General features: G+C 46.3%; 1 protein-coding gene across 5 annotated transcripts in view; it reads left to right on the forward strand.

Annotated features, from left to right (window-relative positions):
* Window positions 1-21,080, forward strand: part of RCBTB1 (RCC1 and BTB domain containing protein 1) — a 765,714-nt gene that overhangs the window by 661,721 nt on the left and 82,913 nt on the right. For 4 of the 5 annotated variants that reach the window (XM_069640792.1, XM_069640789.1, XM_069640790.1 and 1 more), the window contains one exon: window positions 9,392-9,522. The exons of the other annotated variant lie outside the window; for it this stretch is intronic. In XM_069640792.1, the coding sequence (XP_069496893.1) occupies window positions 9,392-9,522 (131 nt within the window). The remainder of the gene's footprint in view (window positions 1-9,391; window positions 9,523-21,080) is intronic. 5 annotated transcript variants of the gene reach the window in all.

Raw genomic sequence — 21,080 nt, forward strand, 5'->3', positions numbered from 1 at the left:
TGTATTTTTAGTTGCGGTTACTTCCGCTTGCAGAGTGAGTGAGTTGCAGGCACCTTCTGTTAAGCCACCCTTCACAGTGTTCCATTTATTTTAAAATGTTTTTATTGGCATTTCTTAAATTAAAATAGTGCCATCAATATGCATAGTTGCCATCATATAGCATATAACACAAAGTTAAGAACATTGTAACCGAACAATAACCAACAGTGACTGTCTCAAAATGCGTTTCATCCTATTAGTTTACATCCCCTTAGAGTGGGGTCATTTTTGTAACGCATTCCATTAGCTTTTGTATTAGGTGCATATAAATAGTATAGAGTTACCAAAAATAAAACGTCTAAAACTAAACAACGGCAGTCTACATATGGAAGGTTCATCCGACTCAGATGGGCATGGTTACAAGTAAGGGTTCAACGTCTCAGGAAGTGAAGGGGGCAATGGTCGAGGGGACGTCGCCTCTGTTTCAATGCTTGGGTTCGGGTATAGCAATAATGATAAAGTTCTTCAGGGGGGCTTATGATCTGCGCTGAAGTGTATGTCTCGCAGGAGGGCCTTCCAAGAGTCAAGGGTGCCACTCGCTATGTCCCCACCAGGGATGATTCCATCTTGCCAGGCTCTGGTTTCGGCTGTGGTCCATCTTTCTAGTTCTCTCAACCAGCGTTCATGCCTCAGTCCTCCTGGTGTCTTTCATGCCATGGCTATGGTTCTCTTCGCCAGTATGCATGCGATATCCATCAACTTTACGACGTGTTTATATTTGCTTGGTCTAGGGTAAGTCCCTAATAGGCATTCTCCGGGTGTCCATGCATATCTGCGTACTCCGGCGTCTGTGCAGGTCTGTTGTACTCTGGACCACAACGCCATTGCCTTGGTGCAAGTCCAGAACATGTGGATGAGATCAGCCTTGTCGGTCCCACACCATGGGCATGCTGAGGAGGCCTGTTTGTTAAAGGAGGCCACCCTGTGTGGGGTCATGTACGTCCGGTAAAGACTGTTTAGTTGTATCTGAACAAATCTAGAGTTTCTCGAGACTTTCTTGGGGTATAAAAGTACTCTTTCCCATTCTTTGTCTGTGAGTGCAGTTTCAAGGTCTGCTTCCCACTTCGCCTTTAGTGCCGAACTTTTGGGATTGGGTTTGTCGTTGAGTCTTTTATATAGTCGAGAAACAGGTTTCCAGCTATCTGTAAGGTCGTGCATTTCTTGTAACAGTGGGTCCGGGGTGGGTTCCTCTGGCCAGCTGCTCCAATTTTTCTTAGCGATTTGTTTGATGCGATGATACCAGAGGAATTGGCCACTCGATAACCCTTCGTTGGTCTGTAAGGATTCGAAGTCCCTGAACTCGCCATCCTCGAACATATCTCCCCATGTGTAAATTCCATCGTCCTCCCATCTCCTAGCTATTGAGAGATCCGTTTGTGTTTTGCACATGTCAACCAGGATGGGGTTGTCTGGAGAGTAGGGATGTTTCACTTGCCTAATGTAGCAAGTTCTGGACCAGATCTGCCTTCCAAGTCCGACAATCATGGGGGCATCGGATTTCTGTTGTAAAGGGTTCCAAAGTGTTTCTCTGGGGAGTACTTTGGAGGAAGCTTGTCGTATCAGTCCCAGCTCAGCTGATGGATCGTCCGAGAGCCACTTAGTCACATGGCTAAGCTGTGCCGCAAAATAATACAACTAGAGGTCTGGGAGTTGTATTCCTCCTTCCTTATGCGGTAGGGATAGGGTAGCTGAAGACAATTTGTGCCTGGTGGGTCCCCACAGGAAGTCCTTGATGAGTGACTCCAGTTTCTTAAAGAAGGGCGGTCTGACGTAGTGGCATATGTTGGCAAAGAAATATAAAAAACGGGGGAGAACTATCATCTTGATAATTGCTGCTCTTCCTACCATCGCAAGTGGGAGTCTTGACCAGAATTTCATGGATCTGCGGAGGTTGGTTATTGCTACTTCAGTATTGTATTCGTGTGTGATCTCCGGGGTGTGGCCCACATTGATTCCTAAGTACCGGAACTTGTCCAGTTGCCACTCCACCCCTATATTCGGGAGTTCTGCCTCTTCGAGGCCTCTCAAGCTGGCCAAAGGGAAGACTGAGGATTTCAGTCTGCTGAATTTGATCCCAGAGTATTTTGCGAAGTTGTCCAGTACTTCCAGTATCATTGGTGCGTTGGCTTGGGGGTCCCTCAAGTATAGTAGCACATCATCCGCGTACAGCGATATTATATTGTGTTCGTTGCCTACCGTGATGCCTGCATCAAAAAACTGCTTCCTAAAATATATGGCAATCGGCTCCAGGCCCAATATATATAGCATGGGCGACAGCGGACACCCTTGTCTGGTGCCCCTCTGTATTTTCCAGGATTCGGACACCATTCCGCCGGTCTTTACTCTTGCTACGGGAGAATTGTAAAGCACTGCGATCCATCTGATGAAGCCTTCGCCAAACCCAAACCCTCTCAGTACCTCGATAAGCCACTCCCAGTAGATGGAATCAAAGGCCCTAATGGCGTCAAGCGATAAAATCGCTAGGTCCTCTTCGCTCTCATAGGTTTCGGCCATGATGTGTTGGAGTCGTCTCAGGTTGGCCGTAGTGTTGCGTCCTGGAACAAAGCCATTCTGATCTTCGTGTATTAGGGACCCAACCACCCTAGCAAGTCTGCAGGCCAGTATGGTGGTAAGAATCTTGCTGTCGTAATTTAACATGGCCAAAGGGCGATAAGAGTCACAATTGTTGGGTGGTTTGTTCGGTTTAAGCATGGGAATTATTATCGTCTCTTTCATGGTGTGAGGTAGGACCCCATTTTCGTAAGCCTCCTGATAGACCCTATGGAGAATTGGGGTGAGAGTGGTTTCATAAGTTTTGTAGAATTCGGGCGGAAGGCCGTCGCTTCCTGGGGCCTTACTGGTGGCCAGTGATCTGATTGCTGCTGTCACATCTTCAGCCGTGATTTCCAATTCCAGTGCTTCTTTGTTCGCTGGATATTCTGGGGAGGCCTACCTCTTCCAGTGTGTCTTTAATATCCTCCCTGGATATTTGTGTGTCATGGGAGTATAACGTGGAGTAGAATTTGGCAAACGCTTCGTTAATACCCAGTTGTGTCCTGTGCCGTATCCCCTTTTCATCGAGTATCTCCATTGGGAGGTGTTTGGGGCGTTCTCGCTTGCACAACCAAGCCAGCAGTCTTCCGGGTTTGTCGGACTCCCTGTGGGATCTAGTGGTGTATGTTGCAAAATCAAACTTCTCCAGTCTATCCCAGGAAGATTGGCATTTCTCGCGGGCTTCCTTCAATCTCCATTCAACTTCTGGTGTAGTGCATGAGGTGGATTCCAGTCGGAAGATCTCCTCTTCCTGTGCTTCGAGCTCGGCCCTCAGTTGCCTACGAGTGCCCCCAGCTTTGGATATTATTTCTCCTCTGACTACTACCTTCATGGCCTCCCACAGTGTGCTCCAGGTGGATACTGAGCCTTTGTTAATGTCAATATATTCCTCTAGTTTTTCGGTGAGGTCCTCTCTGAATATAGGGTCGGCGAGGGTCGCAGTGGGCATTCTCCACATGGGGATTGGTGGTCTAGGCCCCTTGACTTGCCTTTGCATGACATGTGGGGAATGGTCAGAGATTGATCTTCCCAAGTACGTTGTGGTTTCAACCAATGAGGCTTGTTCTCTGTCGATAAACAAGTGGTCGATTCTTGTGTAGACCTTGTGTGGGGCCGAATAATAGGAGTAGTTCCTTTCTTCGGGATGCTGTCCCCTCCAGATGTCAACCAAGTCGAGGTGTTCCAGCGCGTCTGTCAGAGCAGATGTTGCGGGGTTGCTTGGGTGGGGGGGTGGTATAGACCTGTCTTTAGAGCCATCAATGACGCAATTGAAGTCCCCTCCCCATATGAAGGTCTTGTTTCGATGGTGTCATCCGTGAACATATTGCTTTGAGGTGTGAAGGTATTCCATGTTGCGGGAAGTACGAATTGACTAAGCAGATTGGAGTCTGCTCAATAGTGCCCCACATTATTACGTACCTTCCTTCCTTGTCAGATTCGAACCCTTGTAATTGGAAGGGTACATTCGGGTTCACCCAGGTGAACACTCCCCTCGAGTATTTGGAGTAAGGTGATCCTCTCCCGGTCCCAGCCCATTTGTCTGCTAGTTTAGACATGGCATCTTCCGTGAGATGTGGCTCTTGCAACATTGCAATCGATATTTTCTTCCTGCGTAGGTAGGACTGTATTTGATTCCGTCTCAGGTATGAGCTCATCCCCCTCACATTCCACGTCATTACTTTAAGATGTGACGCCATCGGAACAATGCTTCAGGCCCAGCAGGCCGCTCCCCATCGGGAGTTTGGAGCAATCTCAATCGTGAGTTACGATACAGCAGGCGAGGGTATTCAGGTTCCACACCCTCTGAGTCGTAGCATACATCCTTCTTGCGCTTTTTCGGCGTCAGTGATATGTAGACTGTGTAACTAACAAAACAATTAACATAACTCAAACTGGTGCGCCCAGCAACTATATCGTCGTTGTGGTGCTCAGGTGCTCTCGAGCCGTCTAGACCCATCCGGGTATCGGGCGTGAGGTAGGTTAGGCAGGTGGTTGGCCCGACCTAGGTTGTTTGCGGGGGATAGGGCTGGTGTCTGGCGGCGAGGCCGAACGAGGGCCGTTTCTGCGTAGCTGACTGTTAGTTGGATTACCTTCCGTGGTCCTGCCACTTGTGCTTGTTGTGTCCTTCTATGGGGTCGTGTCTCATGCGGTCTGGGGAGCGTCTGTCCCTTCTGCGAGGTTGTTATCTTCTAGCCACATATTAGCGGCTGTTGGATTTTCCAGAAATATCGCCCGTCCCTTGAAGATGACCTTCAATCTCGAGGGGTAGAGGAACATGTATTTCAAGTTTAGCTGTCTTAGTCTTGCTTTCACTGGTACAAATGAGTTTCTTTCCCTCTGAACTTTCTGGGTATAATCAGGGTAGATAGCGATTTTGAAGTTACCTCGTTCTATGGGACCTTCCTCTCTGGAATACCTCAGGATGGTCTCTCTGTCTTGAAAGTATTTTGGCAATTATGGGGCGAGGGTGCGAACCAGGTGGGGGCCTCTTTTGGAGGGACCTATGTGCCCTTTTGACTGAGAATCCTTGGGTTAGCTTCTCGGCGCCTATCTCCTGTAGTATCAGGGACTCAGTGTAGGCCGTTGGATTCGGGCCTTCGCTTCCATCAGGCACTCCCAGTATTCTGATGTTTCCCCTTCTGGCCCTACCCTCGGCTTCCTCAGATCTTGTCTCTAGCGCTGCCACCTTCCTCTCTAGGTCTATGACTTTGGCTTTCAGGGCTACGGTGTCTTCGGTCATTTCACAAATGGTTGTCTCGGCGTTTTTCACCCTCTCAGTCAAGTTTCTGGCATCTTGGCGCATGAGTTGGATGTCGGATCTGAATTCGTCAATTTTAGTGTCTGTGTGTTCTTAGCGAAGCTATAGCCTCCATTACCTGGGTGTGGTTGTCAGCTGTTTCTCCCTCTCTTGCCCGTGCCGGTACTGGGGTGGGAGTGCGAGTATGCGTAGGGGTTTTTGATTTAGTGGAAACATACGAGTCCATGGTAGCTGGTTTCCCTTTGTTCCTGGCAGCCATGTTCAAGTCGTGCGTTGTTGAACTTGCTGCAGGGGCAAGGCGTGCAATTTATGGAGCAATCCGGATAGATTCAGGACTGGACGGGTGTGCCAGTCTTTTTTTTTCAATGTCTTGTATAAGTTGGGGCCAGGGGGCAGAATTGTGGCCGTCAACACAAAGTGGTTGGGAGTTAATTGTCTTGTGCCCCGGACCCTATTGCGTGTGCGTGGTCCTCAAAGGTCCGTTGTCCATTTATATCCGGTCGACAGTTTCTGGGGCGGGGGCCATTCTCCTCTACTGATTGTGTTACCCCCAACACGTGTGGTGGGCGCAATGGGTGATTCCCTCCAACTCCTCACCTGAACTGTCCGCCTCCGCTTCAATGAGTTCGGGTGATCAGGAGTCCGCCACCTCAATGCTTCCCCGCCGCTCCTCTCCCTGGCCGCAGGCTCGAGCTCCCGGGTATCCGGGCGAGTGTGCTTGGCGTCTCCAAGCTCGTTGCGGGCCTCTGGGCAGCGAAGGGAAGGAGTCCTGGATGGCTGATTCCGGGCCTCTCGAGCCGCTCCCTCCACTCCAGGCGGCACACGATCAGCACCGTCCCCAATCCCGATCGGGGCAGGGACCCCACAGCAGTCCACAGCGTGGCGAGGGGCGCCGGGGCGTGTCTCACCGGCGCTCTTGGGCTCCCATACGGAAGACCGGGACCCAGTGTGTTCCTGCAAGCTCCGGGAGGAGCGCCCACGGGAGCCGCAGCAGATGGCTTCTCCTCCTCAGTAGAAGCTGTATTTATCGGCGATCCACCATCTTGGAAGCAGTCGAGGACGGGCAGGGGGGGGACCAGTTCGGATGCGGTCCCTCACGTCCTGTTGGTCCGTTTTCACGGCGGATCAGCTCTACCTTGTCGGGGACCGCTTCCTCCGTCCTCGCAGTCAATTTTTCGTCCCCGAGGGTGTAAATCAGGTCGGCAACAGGATCTAGAAACGGCGCCACGGCCGGAGCTTGGCAATTCAACCTCTGCGCGCCATGAGCTCCAGGCCACGCCCCCACAGTGTTCCATAAGGACAGAGTTGTCCTTAGGGTTCATCCTCCTTTTCTTCCGAAAGTTGTGTCGGAATTTCATTTAAGCCAGAAGGTCATTCTTCCGGCGTTCTATCCTCCTCCGCATCCTGGTAAAGAAGAGGAGAGGCTCCATAGGTTGGATCTTAGGAGAGCTTTAAGTTTCTACATCTCACGCATGTCCCGGGTCAGAGTGGACGATCAGCTCTTTTTAGGTTACGCTGGAAGGCGTTTTGGACAAGCTGTTACTAAACAGACTTTGTCTAGATGGATTACCTTGACAATTTCAGAATGTTACCGCTTAGCAGATAAGGACCCTCCGGTAGGCTTACGGGCCCATTCTACTGGGGGTGTGGCTGCCTGTACTGCCCTGCAGAGGGGTGTTCCCGTTCGTAACATTTGTGAAGCAGCCATATGGGCCTCTGTCCATACTTTTGTAGAACACTACTCCCTGGATTCTATCCATGGGCAAGATTTGGCCTTTGGCAAGGCGGTCCTCTATTCTGCAATTGAATTGGGCATTCTAAAATTCTAAATTCTTTTCCCACCTCCTTACGTTGGTACTGCTTTGGGAGTCTGTCATAGATGTGGAATACGTCGGAGGAACCAATCCCTTTGAAGAACAAGTTACTTTCTTACCTGGTAACGTTCTTTCGATGGGATGTTCCGACGACTTATTCCACATCGCTCCCTCCCTGCCTGCCCTTCTACAGAATTTCTTATGCGATTGCAGCTTTCGTTTCCGCAAGGCTTTCTGTAGTCATACTGGCAGAAGATTGGTGCCACACGTTCTGGGAAAAAACTACAACTGAGGTTACGGGCTTCGTGCGTCCTACTTATAACATCCGGTGACGTCGGCTTGACGGAGGCCCTCGAGGACAGTGTATCAACGTCATCGACACAGGACGCAAATGGGGAAAACTTTCCCAAGCAGCACAGCTGTGGTGATTACCTGTCATAGATGTGGAATACGTCGTCGGAACATCCCATCGAAAGAACATTACCAGGTAAGAAAGTAACTTGTTCATTTAAACAATGACTATACGAGTTAGAAACCTGGTGTGAGGCTGAATCAAGAGCATGGGCCATGGCGCTGCATTCATACCAGGGTGACTTTACGGACACCTTTGAAGCATGGAAGCATTGAAGCATGGAAGTTGCTTGTCCATTGTGTAGTTCACCCATCAGACGATAAACCACTGTGAGCTCTCCATGTTATCACAACGCTGTGTATCTACCTGTGAAATCAGCCCGCCCCACCCCCGGCCCTCACTGCCTGCTCCCACGCTAGGAAACATGCCCCCTTCTCCGCCAACTTGTGGTTCCCTAAACATGACGCCTTTAGCATCTGCACGACTTGAATTCACCCAGTGTCCTACAAATTGGCTCATGTATGGAAGTTTGTTTCTCCCCCCGTCCCCCCTTTTTTTGGTAGTTATCCCATATCCCAGTTTGAAGTGTATTGCAATTGTAAAACGCATAGACTGGACAATGCTATATTCTTGATCATGATACCTGTAGTGACGCTATTACACTGTCACTCATTGCTCAATAAAGACATGTTAAAACGAAAATGGGGATTTTTCCATCCTTTTCACCTCATTGAGGAGGTGGGTTGTCCTTGACCATAGTCCAAACATGTTGTGTGGTTTATGCATTCCCATTTAACCTTGATCGTGTGCATAATGTTCCAACAAAAGATGTCGGAAAAAAGTACATGCTGGCAAACGGCAACAAGAGACTGAGCTTATTGTGCTCGCATTTAAGTTGCTGTAAAATAGCGATGCTGGCTGTTGCATTGTCAAATTAACAAAGAAAAGCAGTGCAAGACCGGTTTACTTTATGTAGTTTCTTTGTAACAATGGAATTTCGATTTCAAAGAAAAAATGTTCTGTTGCAGACCTGATGAGGTAATATGAAACTTTTCTCCACTGTTTAAGTTCTCTTTAACAATCAGTTGCAGTACAAACCTTTTTTTTGTTGCAAATAACTTTTTTCCACATTGAAATTGTGAATTACTTTTTTAAAAAATGTTTGTTAATGTTCCTCCCACATCCTATCGTTCGCCAACACATATACTTCATAGAATACAAAGCGAAATTTGTTTTGCAGCATACGACAGCCTCTGTTGGAAAATATGCACAGCCTCTGTTGAAAAATATGCACACCAACTGCAGAAAATGTAAATGCAAACACAATGTGCTGTTGCATTACTGACCTCGGGGAGTGGTCATTGTCCGCGGCATAAGTTCTCTTCTTGACTTAATGGCCCTGGTCTTCGGCTCTGAACCATAACTTTAGGCGTGCAAATATTCCACTATATTGACCTCTCTTCTGATTCACCACATTAATGCAGCACGTGGAAGTCTTGATTGCTTCTTAACCAATCTGAATGCCCAGAATGAAGTCAATCCGTTTTTGACTTAAATGCAAATTTGACTACAGCAGCAGCCATACAGCTGACGTTGCATGCATTATTGTTTTTACCACAGCATGCTAATAGCCTTACAGACCTGCGAAGGGGTCACCGTCTCTTGAGATAGGGCCCTTTCTTGATCAACAGGGGTAGCACCCTGATGGCCCTTCGCACAGTTTTTAAGGCTTCATTGTTTCATGCTCGAAGTGAAGTAAAACAATGTCCCCATTTTATGAGCTCCAGTCATCCATGATCTCAACTCTCTAGAGAACTACAGAGTGCAACACTGCTGTTAGAACTTTCTACAATGTTATGTGCTTTTCTTTTTAAGGCCTTCTGGATCTGGCTACTTCTTATTGTGAAAACAGACTGAAAAAGCTGTGCCAGCACATTATAAAGCGAGGAATAACTGTGGACAATGCCTTCTCTCTTCTCTCTGCCGCTGTCCGATACGATGCAGAGGTAACTCCTAAACTTCTCGAACCTCACCAAATGCCATCAACTTATGGACAGTATTCTTGCTTTGTGCAAAGGTCAATTAACAATTAACCTTTGTGTTCCAGAAAGACATCATTGTTTGCTGTGTTTTAAAAAAAAATCAAGTTAGTACGCTCTGTGAATTGTCATTCGTAGTACTTCTATCTTTGGCACTTAATTCGCTTCACGAAACATTTGTACTAGCTGAATCACCTTTGGAGTTACTAGTGAGCTTTACATCCACATATTTACAAACACTACCTTTTATACAAAATTAAATTAAGGCTGAAATGTGAATTATTTTTCTATAAATGGTCTTCTTTATTGGCTGATTTCTATACTATGATGTATGTGTGCTTTGTGCTGTTTGCTGCTTGTATAGCACTTCTGGTGCCATAAGCCTGCATTAAAGTGCTGTGACAAGGGGCAGTAAAAGAGGGATTGGAAAGAGGGTATATATGAAATGGAAGAAGGGCTTGTGCTGTTATTTCATGGCCACTGCTTTCCTTGTGTCTGTGCCACCTGCGTGCTGCTTCAGGGTGTAAAACGGGAACAGGGAGGCCAAAACAGGACATGAGCGACTGTTGGAACAGGGAAGAGGATGGATGGATGCTGTGGACAGTTGAGGAGGATGAGAACATAATATTGTCCTGACCATTGCTCATATCTAACATGCAACAGGCAGGCCTACATATATTTAGTAGTATTAAAAATGATGATATGCAGGTAGGGTATTTCCTGTGTGCTACTCTTTATTATTTTGGCAATGCAATGTGAATGCTTCAATAGATCTCCACATGGGATCCGTCCTTAAAACAATAGCCAAATTCCAATTGACAGTATGAATATTGTGGGTGCCCTTGCGCAGTCACAGAAAAGACTTAAATGTTTTGAATCATATATCATTTTAGTAATATTAAACATAACAAGTCACTTTTAACTAAATCTTCTATGAACTTTTTAATCTTTCATTGAGTTCATATAATGTCCAAATTCAGAATAGAAACATTGTTTATCTTTTTTATGTTAAAAAAAATTGTTTAGCCTTTTATTCAGTCCTTATAATGTGCAAAACAAACCATTTTATCTTTGTTCAAGTTTTATTCTTCATTGTGTCCTTTGGCATTCAGATTGATTCTTCTTATGATCTTTTATATCTTTGGTATTGAACTTTGTTGTATCCCTTTTTTGTTCCATTGCTTTCTCTCTGATTGAACAGATTTGCTTTATAATCGTTATTTGTTTCCTTGTTTAAATTCTTTTTGTCACTTCTTTGTTCTTAATATTACCCCTTCTTTATTTCCTTATTAAATGTCTGTCACTCCTCTTGTTTAAATTCTTTTGTCATTCTTTTGTACTTAATATCACTCCTCCTTTGTTTCCTCGATAGAAGTCTGTCACTCCTCGACACATGTTTTGCTATTTTTGTTTTAATAGCTCTTCACGGTTACCAACCCTTCAATTAATCAGCTCGACAATCTAGGTCACTTGCAGGATTGTTACTGCTTCCCAACTACTCCTAACCTACCGCTGGAAGGTGAATAATGAAGGCTGAAACCTAAGAAACACCTAATGTGAGATTCAAGTCCGCTCACACCCTAGGGAGGTGATGGCTGAAGAGAAGAGAAAGCATCCAAACAAGAAATACCAGACCATTAGACTGACAGTGAACAAACGCAATGACTGATGTTTGGGGATGCTTGTGGTCTCGTGCAGAAGGGATGTGGCCTAGCAGTTTGGGCTGGGCTGGCCATTTTGGGGTGGGGCCAAGCCTGATTTGCATACAGTCTTTCCCCTTCTGTAATGGCTTGGCAGGCGAAGAACAATGGTCTGGAGGGTTGCCTAGAGCAATGCCAGTGGTTAAGATTCATTCTAAACTTTCCAGCCAGCACTTCTTTGTTTTTGCTGTATTGGCCCTAAACCAAACATTACTGGCCCTGAAAAGCAGCACTGACAACCTCAGTGCTAAAATAGACGCCCTAACCTGTAAAATCAACCTTTTGGCTATTCAAATGGTGAACTCTGTAGCCGCATGACTGAGGCAGAGCAAAGGATAGGCGACAATGAGGATAAAATGGCCATCCTGCAACTAGAGGTAGCAGCACTTCAGCAGACAATCAAAGGACAGCAGCAAAAAATTAGGACCCCGAAGGCAGGTCCAGACGGAATACTAATTTTCACATCTCAAGGGTGCCCGAATCCACACCAGTGTACAATATGGAACACTTTGTGGAAAAATTGCTCATGGAGGTGCTGGAGAGCCACCCGGTCACTAGTCGGTTTATGGTGGAGCGGGCACACAGGTCTCTGGTGACCAGACCTCCTCCCGGGACACCAGAACGGCCCATTATCGCCAGAATATTCAATTACAGCGACATGGACATCCCTCTCTGGGCCGCCGGAGACAAGAGGGAACTACGATGGGGGACTGTGATCACCTGCCTTTTCCCGGACTTTAGCCCACAAGACCAGGACCAAAGAAAGACCTTTCAAACTGTGAAAAACATCCTGCAGATAAAATAAATATGCTATTCAGTGTTATACCAAGCCAAGCTTAGAATGGTTAATGGTGGTAACGCGATCGTCTTCACCTCTCCAGATGCTGCTGAGCGCTTTGCACTAGGTCTTCCCGACCCTGATGGATCGCCTCACCGTTCACCAACTTGATCCTATTGCTCCACCTTAAGAGATTTTATTATCATTGTGCTGTTATCCTTATGGCAGATCTCAGATGACTCTGATAATGAGGCAAAGATGACGAGTACAGCCTTCAGCGGCAGGGTTGGATTGACCCCTCGGCCTTTCGGCCCTTTGCCGGGCCGAAATCGTCCCTGGGGGGTGGGGGCCGGTTTCTTTTTTTTCACTTTTCTTTTACATTTTTTTTTTCATAAAGCCTTTCATCCTTTTTAGATCGATTAAAGAGTACCAACACAGGTTGGGTGAAATTGTATGCATATTTGTTCTATAAAAAAGAGCTTAAGTGTAAGTGCTATACAATAACATATTATCTTTTGGCCTTGGACGTCTGCTTGGATTCACAGTAATTTAGTGTACTTAGGTACAATGCTATTTGATGCCACTTCCTGTTTTGTCAAGGGGTGAAAGGTCATGTTTCATCGTTTCCCGGGATGTCACCTTGGGGTGGGGTCAAATTACATCAGTTCCTGTGATGTCATCAGAGGTCAAGGGTCATGAGGTGAGGGGTGGGCCACTTTTTTGAGGCGAGGGTTGTGCCACTTTTATTTGGGTGACTGGGCCTATTTCTTGTCCCAGTCCGCCCCTGTTCAGCGGCAAGGAGTAATCTAGCCTCCGACGGCTCCCCGTTTTCCACAGCTGCTGCAGATACTGTTTGGTGTTGAATGATGTGGGATGTTGGGGGGAGCACTTGGGCACTGGTAGGTTTGTTTCTTGGGTGGGTGTGGGGTTTATGGAGAATTGGAGTTATAAGGTGTTATGTTGTTGGGTTTGTAAATGGGTTGTCGGGGGGCTTGGGCGCAGTGCAAAAGAGCAACGCTGACCATTATGGCATCAATCTACTTCCCTAGCTGGCTATTGTCCAGTCCAGAGGGCAGCTTCAGGGGTTTTAAGAGACGTCTCCAACCGTTCACCTGATAGGGTCGCCTAAAGCCAGGGATAAACCGGACAATGTGATATCTGTTATGGCATGGAATATACAGGGGTTTACCAATGAGAAAAAAGTCTGACTAATTACGAACTATGTTAAGAACCATAATTTAAAGATTCTATGTCTGCCAGAAACACACTTGCCACGAGATCGGGCCCTTCCTAATATCGCCAGATGGGGTATACATGGATACTGCTCCTCCTACACATCACACTCACGGGGGTGCCCACGTATATTCACTGTTCACTAGAATTTAAACTCCACAAACAAATAAGGGACGAGGAAGGTCATTATATTCTACTGGCGGGCGAGGTATCGGGACTGAGGGTTCTCTTGGTGAACATATATGCTCCAAATAAAGACTCCCCAGAATTCTTCCAGCACTGTGCTAACCACCTCCATAGATTCCCTGACTACGAGGTTGTGTGGGTAGGCGATTTTAACCTGGCTATTACCTTGGGTCTAAATAGATCAACCACAGCGCAACTCGCCCTCCCTCGGGCAGCCCAGAAATGGACAACCATAGCAGAATACCATGGACTATATGATACCAGCAGGGAGTACTCCTTCTACTCTAGTGTACACGGTAGCTCCTTTGGCATAGACTACGTCATGATGACAGCAGCCATTGCTAGACACATTATTAGGGCTAATATACTCCCCCTGACTCTTTCGGTCCACTCCCCGGAGTTTGTTCATATCACAAGGCCGATCAGACCCACAAAATAACTGCACTGGTGCTTTAGGGCTAGCGCGCTAGAAGACACAGTATTCCCGGAAAGAAATTGCACAAGACACACAAACATTTTTCAAGCTAACGTGAGCTCAGTTCCTGATCTTGGGGTGGTATGGGAAGTCTTCAAGGTATATGTTAGGGGCTGTTGTATTTCCAAAGAGGGAGGTGTGCTGAAGGCTCTACGTAGGTCCATGTCTACACTAGAGCCTGAAATCAAAGACCAGGAAACGCAACAGCGATGTCAACATTCTGCAGGTGTACGTACTAAGTTGCGAGTTAAGAGAGAGGAGATGCATGTATTGGCGACTTGAGCGGAGAGGTTCATTGGAGACCCTGTAGCTGCAATGGCATATGGAAAAGGCGACAGCCCTGGCAGGATGCTCTCCTGGGCCATTAAACGTGAACGGCAACTAGGCCCTATCGTAGAGGTTGAGGACTCTGGGGGGACCCCTAGTAGGGATCTTGAGAGGATCAATGGTATCTTCTGCGATTTCTATGAGCGCCTGTATACTTCCCAGGGGGACACGGGACATGACTCCAGAGCGGAATATATAGATATAATAGCTCTGGGTTGGTTGGTTCCAACTCAAGGCGAGAACCTGAATGCCCCCCCACCCCCCACGGATGAGGAACTCCACAACCCGGTCATCTCCCTTCCTAACGGGAAATCTCCTGGCCTGGATGGGATAACTGCTTATAGAGATAAGGCATATGTGGACGTCCTGCTGCCACACCTGTGGGGCATGTACAAAGCTGCTAGATCCTCAGGTGTTCTCCCTGAGTCCACCAGAAGTACCCTTGTGACAGTGTTGCTCAAACCGGATAAAGACAACCTAAAATGCACCTTGTATAGACCACTATCCCTAATCAATACAGATAATACAATCCTAGCTAAAATACTTGCTGACCGACTCCTACCGTATATGCAGGCCCTGGTCCTCCCAGACTAGGCAGGCTTCATCCCGGGGAGGTCCACCCAAAACAATCTGAGGCGACTGTTCATGCTCATGCACAATGTAAATCCTGAGATTACGATCGCGGTGGCCACTCTGCACACAAAGAAGGCTTTCGACACTGTGGAGTGGCCATTTCTGTTTGAAGTTATCCGTCGCTCGGGTCTTCGGCTGACATTTCTACAATGGGTTTGTTTGCAGTACACGGCATTCAGAGCGGCGGTATACACTAACGGAATGCCCTTTAAATATATTCACCCAACATGGGGGATAAGACAGGGTTGCCCCCTGTCGCCAATCCTATGCGCCCTCGCTGTCCAGCCGCTAGCCTGCTGCATAAGGGAGTATCACTCCCACCGGGCATTAAGATTCACTAGCATCGCTCCATTATTTCCCTATATGCGGATGACATACTGTTATATGTGAAACATCCCAGGCAGAATTTATGACCACTGGTGCAGGAAATGAGTAGGTTTTGGGACCTCTCAGGATTGCGAATAAATTGGTCCAAATCAGAGGTACTCCCTTGACTCCAGGGGTACAGCACTCCGATATAGGGGAGGATATTAGATGGTGTCCACGGGGCATACAGTATTTGGGCATGCTTGCGACCCCATCTTCAGGAGACCCAAACGGGTAAAACAATGTGAAATTGCTTGAGATATTGGAGCACAGAGTGGGATTGTGGATTCTTCTACCCATTTCCGGGGCTGCCCGGATATACCTGGCCAAAATGGTGATCCTTCCAAAACTGTTATACATATTCAACAATGTGCCCACCTGGCCCCCAGCGACCTTCTGGTCCCATCTAAAAAGCCTGATGGTTCGACTTGCCTGGGCCCGTAAACAGGAGGGATGGAATACCCAGATTTGTATATTTATTTCCAGGCTGCACAAATACTGTTTGGTGGTGGTCCCCTGCTGTGGAACTCCCGCATACGCATCTAGAAAGAACGGTAATTTACCCGAACGACTTAAAAGGACTGTTGTATGGGAACCCAGAGAAGACGGGTGACTGCAGATCCAACAAGTGGAAATCACCTGTAAAGCCAGGAGTGCCGAGTGGTGGGGGAGGGAACCTGTTGTTCCCCAAACCTGCCCATATTTAAAGTCTGCGGTGTGCCTATCACCCATGAAAAAATATTCCAGACTCAATTTGACAGCTTGGGTGTCCGATCCCTGGGGGAGCTTTTGCAAAATGGGGAGTTCATTGAATGGAACGCCTTAAAAGCTAAGGGGGCGTGGACGGTGGTGACTATGCTTCTGTATTTCCGATTAAGGGAGATACTCTAATCCAAATGGCGAGATTTCCTGCAAGCCCCTACACCCTCCCCAATACTTCAAAATGTTATCGTTCCGCTGACCACCAGGAAACTAGTCTCCTCTATATACAAGTTGATCAGAGCACAGAAAGAAAGTAAAAGGAAGGACTATACAGTTAAGTGGGAACTTGCACTGGGGAAGTTAATAACTGAAGAACAATGGAAGGCCATATGCATGCAAACCCGCTACCGGTCCCTGAATAACTGGCTCTGATTAATCCATTTTAAATTCCTGCATCAGGGTTATTACTCGCCCGCACTCCTGCACAGATCTCCTCTCTGTAAAAGATGTGGTTCAGACCTGGCTGATTTCTATCATGTGGCATGGACCTGTCCACGTATTAAACTGTTCTGGTAGAAGGTTGAAATTGCCATGACTCAATTGCTAACGACCCAAAGACACTATTCTCCTGAGTTAGTTATGGCTGTTGACAATGATTGAGGGCAGCTCTCGAGCGGAAAGGAAACTGTTGGGGATGGCATCAGTAACAGCTAGATCTTAAATTGCCAGGACTTGGGGAAAACACAGAGCGCCATGTTTGCAGAGATGGCGGAACTCAATGAACATGTGCGAGAAAAGAGAATCACAATATGCAGGTCTACTGCCAAGTGCCAGCAGACCAATGGAATACTGGGGCCCTTTTAAAAACTACAAGGCTGAAAGGATGCAGAACTCACCTGCTCTTGGTGGGAGCCCCGATGCTGGGAGTCCCCACTCCCCATAAGAATGCATAGAACTATGTATAGCGGGAAGCTTACGTTGGCAACAACTGGGGCTTGGTTGTTTAAGGGTCTATGAGTGGTATGTCAAACTGTTGCAAGAATAAGGTAGGGGCGAACTTATTGCTCTTGTTAATACTCGTACTGTACAGGAGAGATCCGGGTCAAATGCCATCGTGACCAATGGTTGTACTTGGAATGGTCAACGTACTGCGCTGTGCTCAATTGTAAAGGGGGTGGAGGGTGGGGGTTGTATCACTTTGCTGGGGGTGTTGTTATTATTGGCTGCTTTATGAAACTAATAAAGTAAAACAAAAAGACTGGACATTAATGGCAAACCTCAGAATTGTTTGTCAGTATAAATGAGTCAAGGCGCAGTTTGATTCATTGTTTGCTCGCAGGCTGCTTGTCCTTACTGTTCGGAAGACTGTGTTGCCAATCCCCCAAATTATCTTTGACCTTCTTTTTCTGGTTTTATACATTTTAGGTATCACTAAAAGCTTTGCCGTAACTAATACATTATTCGGTTCTGTTGTTACCTTGAAAGAAAATGTCTCTTTTACAACCAGCCTCCACCAAATACCAACTTCTTTGAGTTTAGAGGCCATATGTTGTCCTGTTGAGAACTGGAACCTTTCTGTAAAATCCACTTGCTTCTCCCATTTGTATTAGTTTGACTATTATCTGGTACAAAAATCCTGAACATAGGTAACATTGAGCTCAGATGGCTTTCGATTCACTGTTCACAGTAAATACGGTGAATACGCTTGGAGAACTTGAGGTTCTTTCCTCTGACCATTTCCCCGATTCAGTGGACGTACGGATACAGTGGTGTGATGAAAGGGGAGCGCTGCAGCAACTACAATGCATCGAGGCCGGTGACTGGCTGCTGGCAGTCGGTTGGGCTCAGAGTGTAATGGATCTCGGAGCAAAGTTGGTACCCCTCTAAGTCGGCACACCCCTAGGAAGCCCAGGCCCTCAGAGTCAGACCACTATTAGTGTGCTCGACAGTAAGGGTGCTGTGCCTGATAGGGTTGATATGCCTGCTTTCCATCTCTGACCTGTATTGTCCATGCTGTGATCTGGTACAGTTTGTTACTACTGTTTTACTTGCACTTGTGAATGTAGGACAGCTGAGGTGGCCGTGGAGTTTTCCTAGTGTACCACCTGTGCATAACTAATGTGAGTTCATGTCCAGTCATGCTACAGTCAGTCTGAGGTAATGTTGAGGCAAGGTCATCATCATTTAAGAAGACCCTTGCAGGGCGTTTGGCCTCTGTTTTGCCACCTTACTACATATGGCGCTCATGGAAATAGGGGGGCTAAGCACCCGAAGACAGCTAAGGCTACCCAACTTGACTGCAGGCACTGGAATTTGCAGTGAACTCTCCCTTCTCATGCAAAGATAAATATTTGTTACACGGGCCGCGTATGTCGCGGTCACAACCCCGTCGATCTTTATCACCTAAAGATGTAGATCTAACGGACGCTGAACTTTTGGAAGCTGACTCTTTTTGTTGATGCTACTGAGTTAACAATGGGTGCAAATATTGTTATGACAACTGATACGAGTTGCGTGGGAGAGGGGAAGTGTACTGTGCCTATTATCCCCCCGCCGCCCCCTACCCATACCCACCAGAGGATTGTGAGGCCTGCCTTAGGGGCATATTCGGAGGAGCCCAGTGTTCAACCTGGGCAAACTATTGACCTCTTGGGGGTGATTTTGTCAGTCTTCTGAGCACGGGCCAGATAAGGAGGGCTCAACCTCATTATTGGCTGCAAGACTTTCACACGATTTTGCAGAGATTAAAACATGAATGGGGCAAAATACGTCCAGAGGGGGGGCGGTGGTCTACGCTGCACACCTTCATTACCCCTGGTAATTGCAATTCTACTCTGTTGGAATTGTTCCATGCTCCATCACTCTTACAACAACCAGTAAGGGGAACAAATGACCCCTTGAATTTAAATCGAAGCTCAAGCTCTAACTAACAAACTACTTATTCAGTGGCAGAGTTGTGAAATTCATTCACCTCCTCGGACTCCAACTCTGAATTGATCCTCGTTTTCTACATCTTTGAAGACACATTCGGCTCATATCTCTGCGGCGTGGCCTTCCAATTGCAAAATAACATTGTTAGTGCTAGCTATCTCATTGGCTCTATTTTTTAAAAATGTATGAGACCTTAGATGATAACTTTAAAGCAGGCTACCTGCTATGGTCCATTCTAAATTGATTTTTATATAATCGTTTACCAGAGCGGTACAGACGAGGCTGGACATCGAAGCCGAAACTAAGACTTTGTGATCTGGCGAGAGGGGGACTTTCAGACAAATCCCTCATGATGTAAGCGATTTTTGAATCTCTTAAATGGTTATGTGCTACGAAACGAAACGGAACATACTGGTGACAGTACGAAATCTAGGATGAACACTGGTTACAATCAAGGTAACCTACATGGAGATCAGCAACATAAAGCTGGCAATTCAGAAGGCAAATACATCACTGTGAACCCTCCTGCAAAGCTCTGGTTATTCATATGCAATCCCTGATTTGTAGCAAGACTACGACTATGAGAAATAGCTGTAATATAGAACCTCTTTCTCAAGTAATATATCTTGAAAAGGAACACCAACTGCAACTGTCCATCATTGGAAAGAATGTAACGAGTTTGCGGGAAGAGTCTCTTATCCTTGTGCCCCCATTAGGAAATGTAGATGATCCCCAAGTACCCAAAAAGAACTGCAAATAAAAAAAATCAAAGAGAATCTGCTGTTAAGTACGACGACGATCATAAAAATGTAAATAAAACTACAAATATGCAGAAAGTGAAAACTCTGTAATCAAATGGTTCTAGGGCTTTTTTACGCAACTTGAGAACTCCTCCCACACTTGAAAGAGATGTTACTGGCCAACCATGAGGAGATGGGTCACTATTGCCATGCCTGTTAAATGCAAAAAATAATCAAAAAGACCATGAGATGTAGTTGCTCTCCATAGTCTATTCTTTGGATGGAAATGGTATAGTCCCACAAGAAAATGACGTGGAAATAGATACCCCCTTGGACGTATCAAATTATTCATACGAGGACGACGACGACGATATGGAGGAACTACACGCCCCAGATAAAAACCTAAAGATTAAAATCCCTTTATCTCCAATGAAACTCCATGTTAATAACCAAAGAGAACTCTCTAATATACCCTCTGAACCCGATACTACATCTTCTTTTGAGGCCAATTGTGCAAACACTAGCACACAAACGTTGTGAGGCAGATATAAAATATAAAGCCAAAGATCGAGACTATATACCCAAAGATAAACATGAAGGTTTGGCAATTCCCAAAAATCCAAAGCTAACAAAGAGAATAACATTATCTTTGGAAACACTACTCCATGCTTAGGATGACCTAATATTGAATCGGAGGAACATTTTACAACTTTTTCACCATATTCCGAAGCTATGCTTGATTGACTCAGAGGACATACAGGTCGTAGAATGTGTGAAAGAATCATGGACAGACTGGGTTATACTCAATTTAAAATCATCCTCTGGGAAATCTTCTCTTTTGGCTGCTACAGCTGCATTGCTCACATTGGGGTTTGAATTCGGGGAATGTGCAGTACAAAATCATGCCCCCTCTAGACTTGATATAAACGACCTGATCCTAAACTTTTAAAAAGTTCTGGATTAGAATTACGGAGAGGTTTGGGGAAATCCCACAATTGGAAAGGAAATACATGTGCTATTGAGAATGGAAGGAAGATAGCCAATTGTCAAGTTGATAGGAATGGTCCATTGAGAGTTAACTTCTCCTGTGCTAATGACTATGTTAGGAAAGTCAGTGAAAATCATGATTGTCATCCCTTATCCAGAGAGCAAGAAGACTGGTCTTGGATAGCAGGGGCGTTAATGGCCCTGAACAATAAATAGAATGAGGTAGTAAATGTTGAAATACTCGGGGGTGCCAACATTTGTTTAACAATAACCAACTGATTTTGGCTTCCTATGATATCTTATGTTTTCAGGAAACCGAGTTGCGCTCACTTCCAGTATGTGAGGGGTTTTCTGCACATTTAAATAGGCGATAAAAGGTATAAAGTAAAGGCCCTACTCAGGTTTATTAACTTTGATAAAAATGGCCTGGGTCTGTCTGTGGTCAAGCAATCTGAATCCTTTTATTT

The sequence above is a fragment of the Ambystoma mexicanum genome, chromosome 7q (assembly GCF_040938575.1).
Source record: "Ambystoma mexicanum isolate Mex_15411 chromosome 7q, UKY_AmexF1_1, whole genome shotgun sequence".
Lineage (NCBI taxonomy): Eukaryota > Metazoa > Chordata > Amphibia > Caudata > Ambystomatidae > Ambystoma > Ambystoma mexicanum.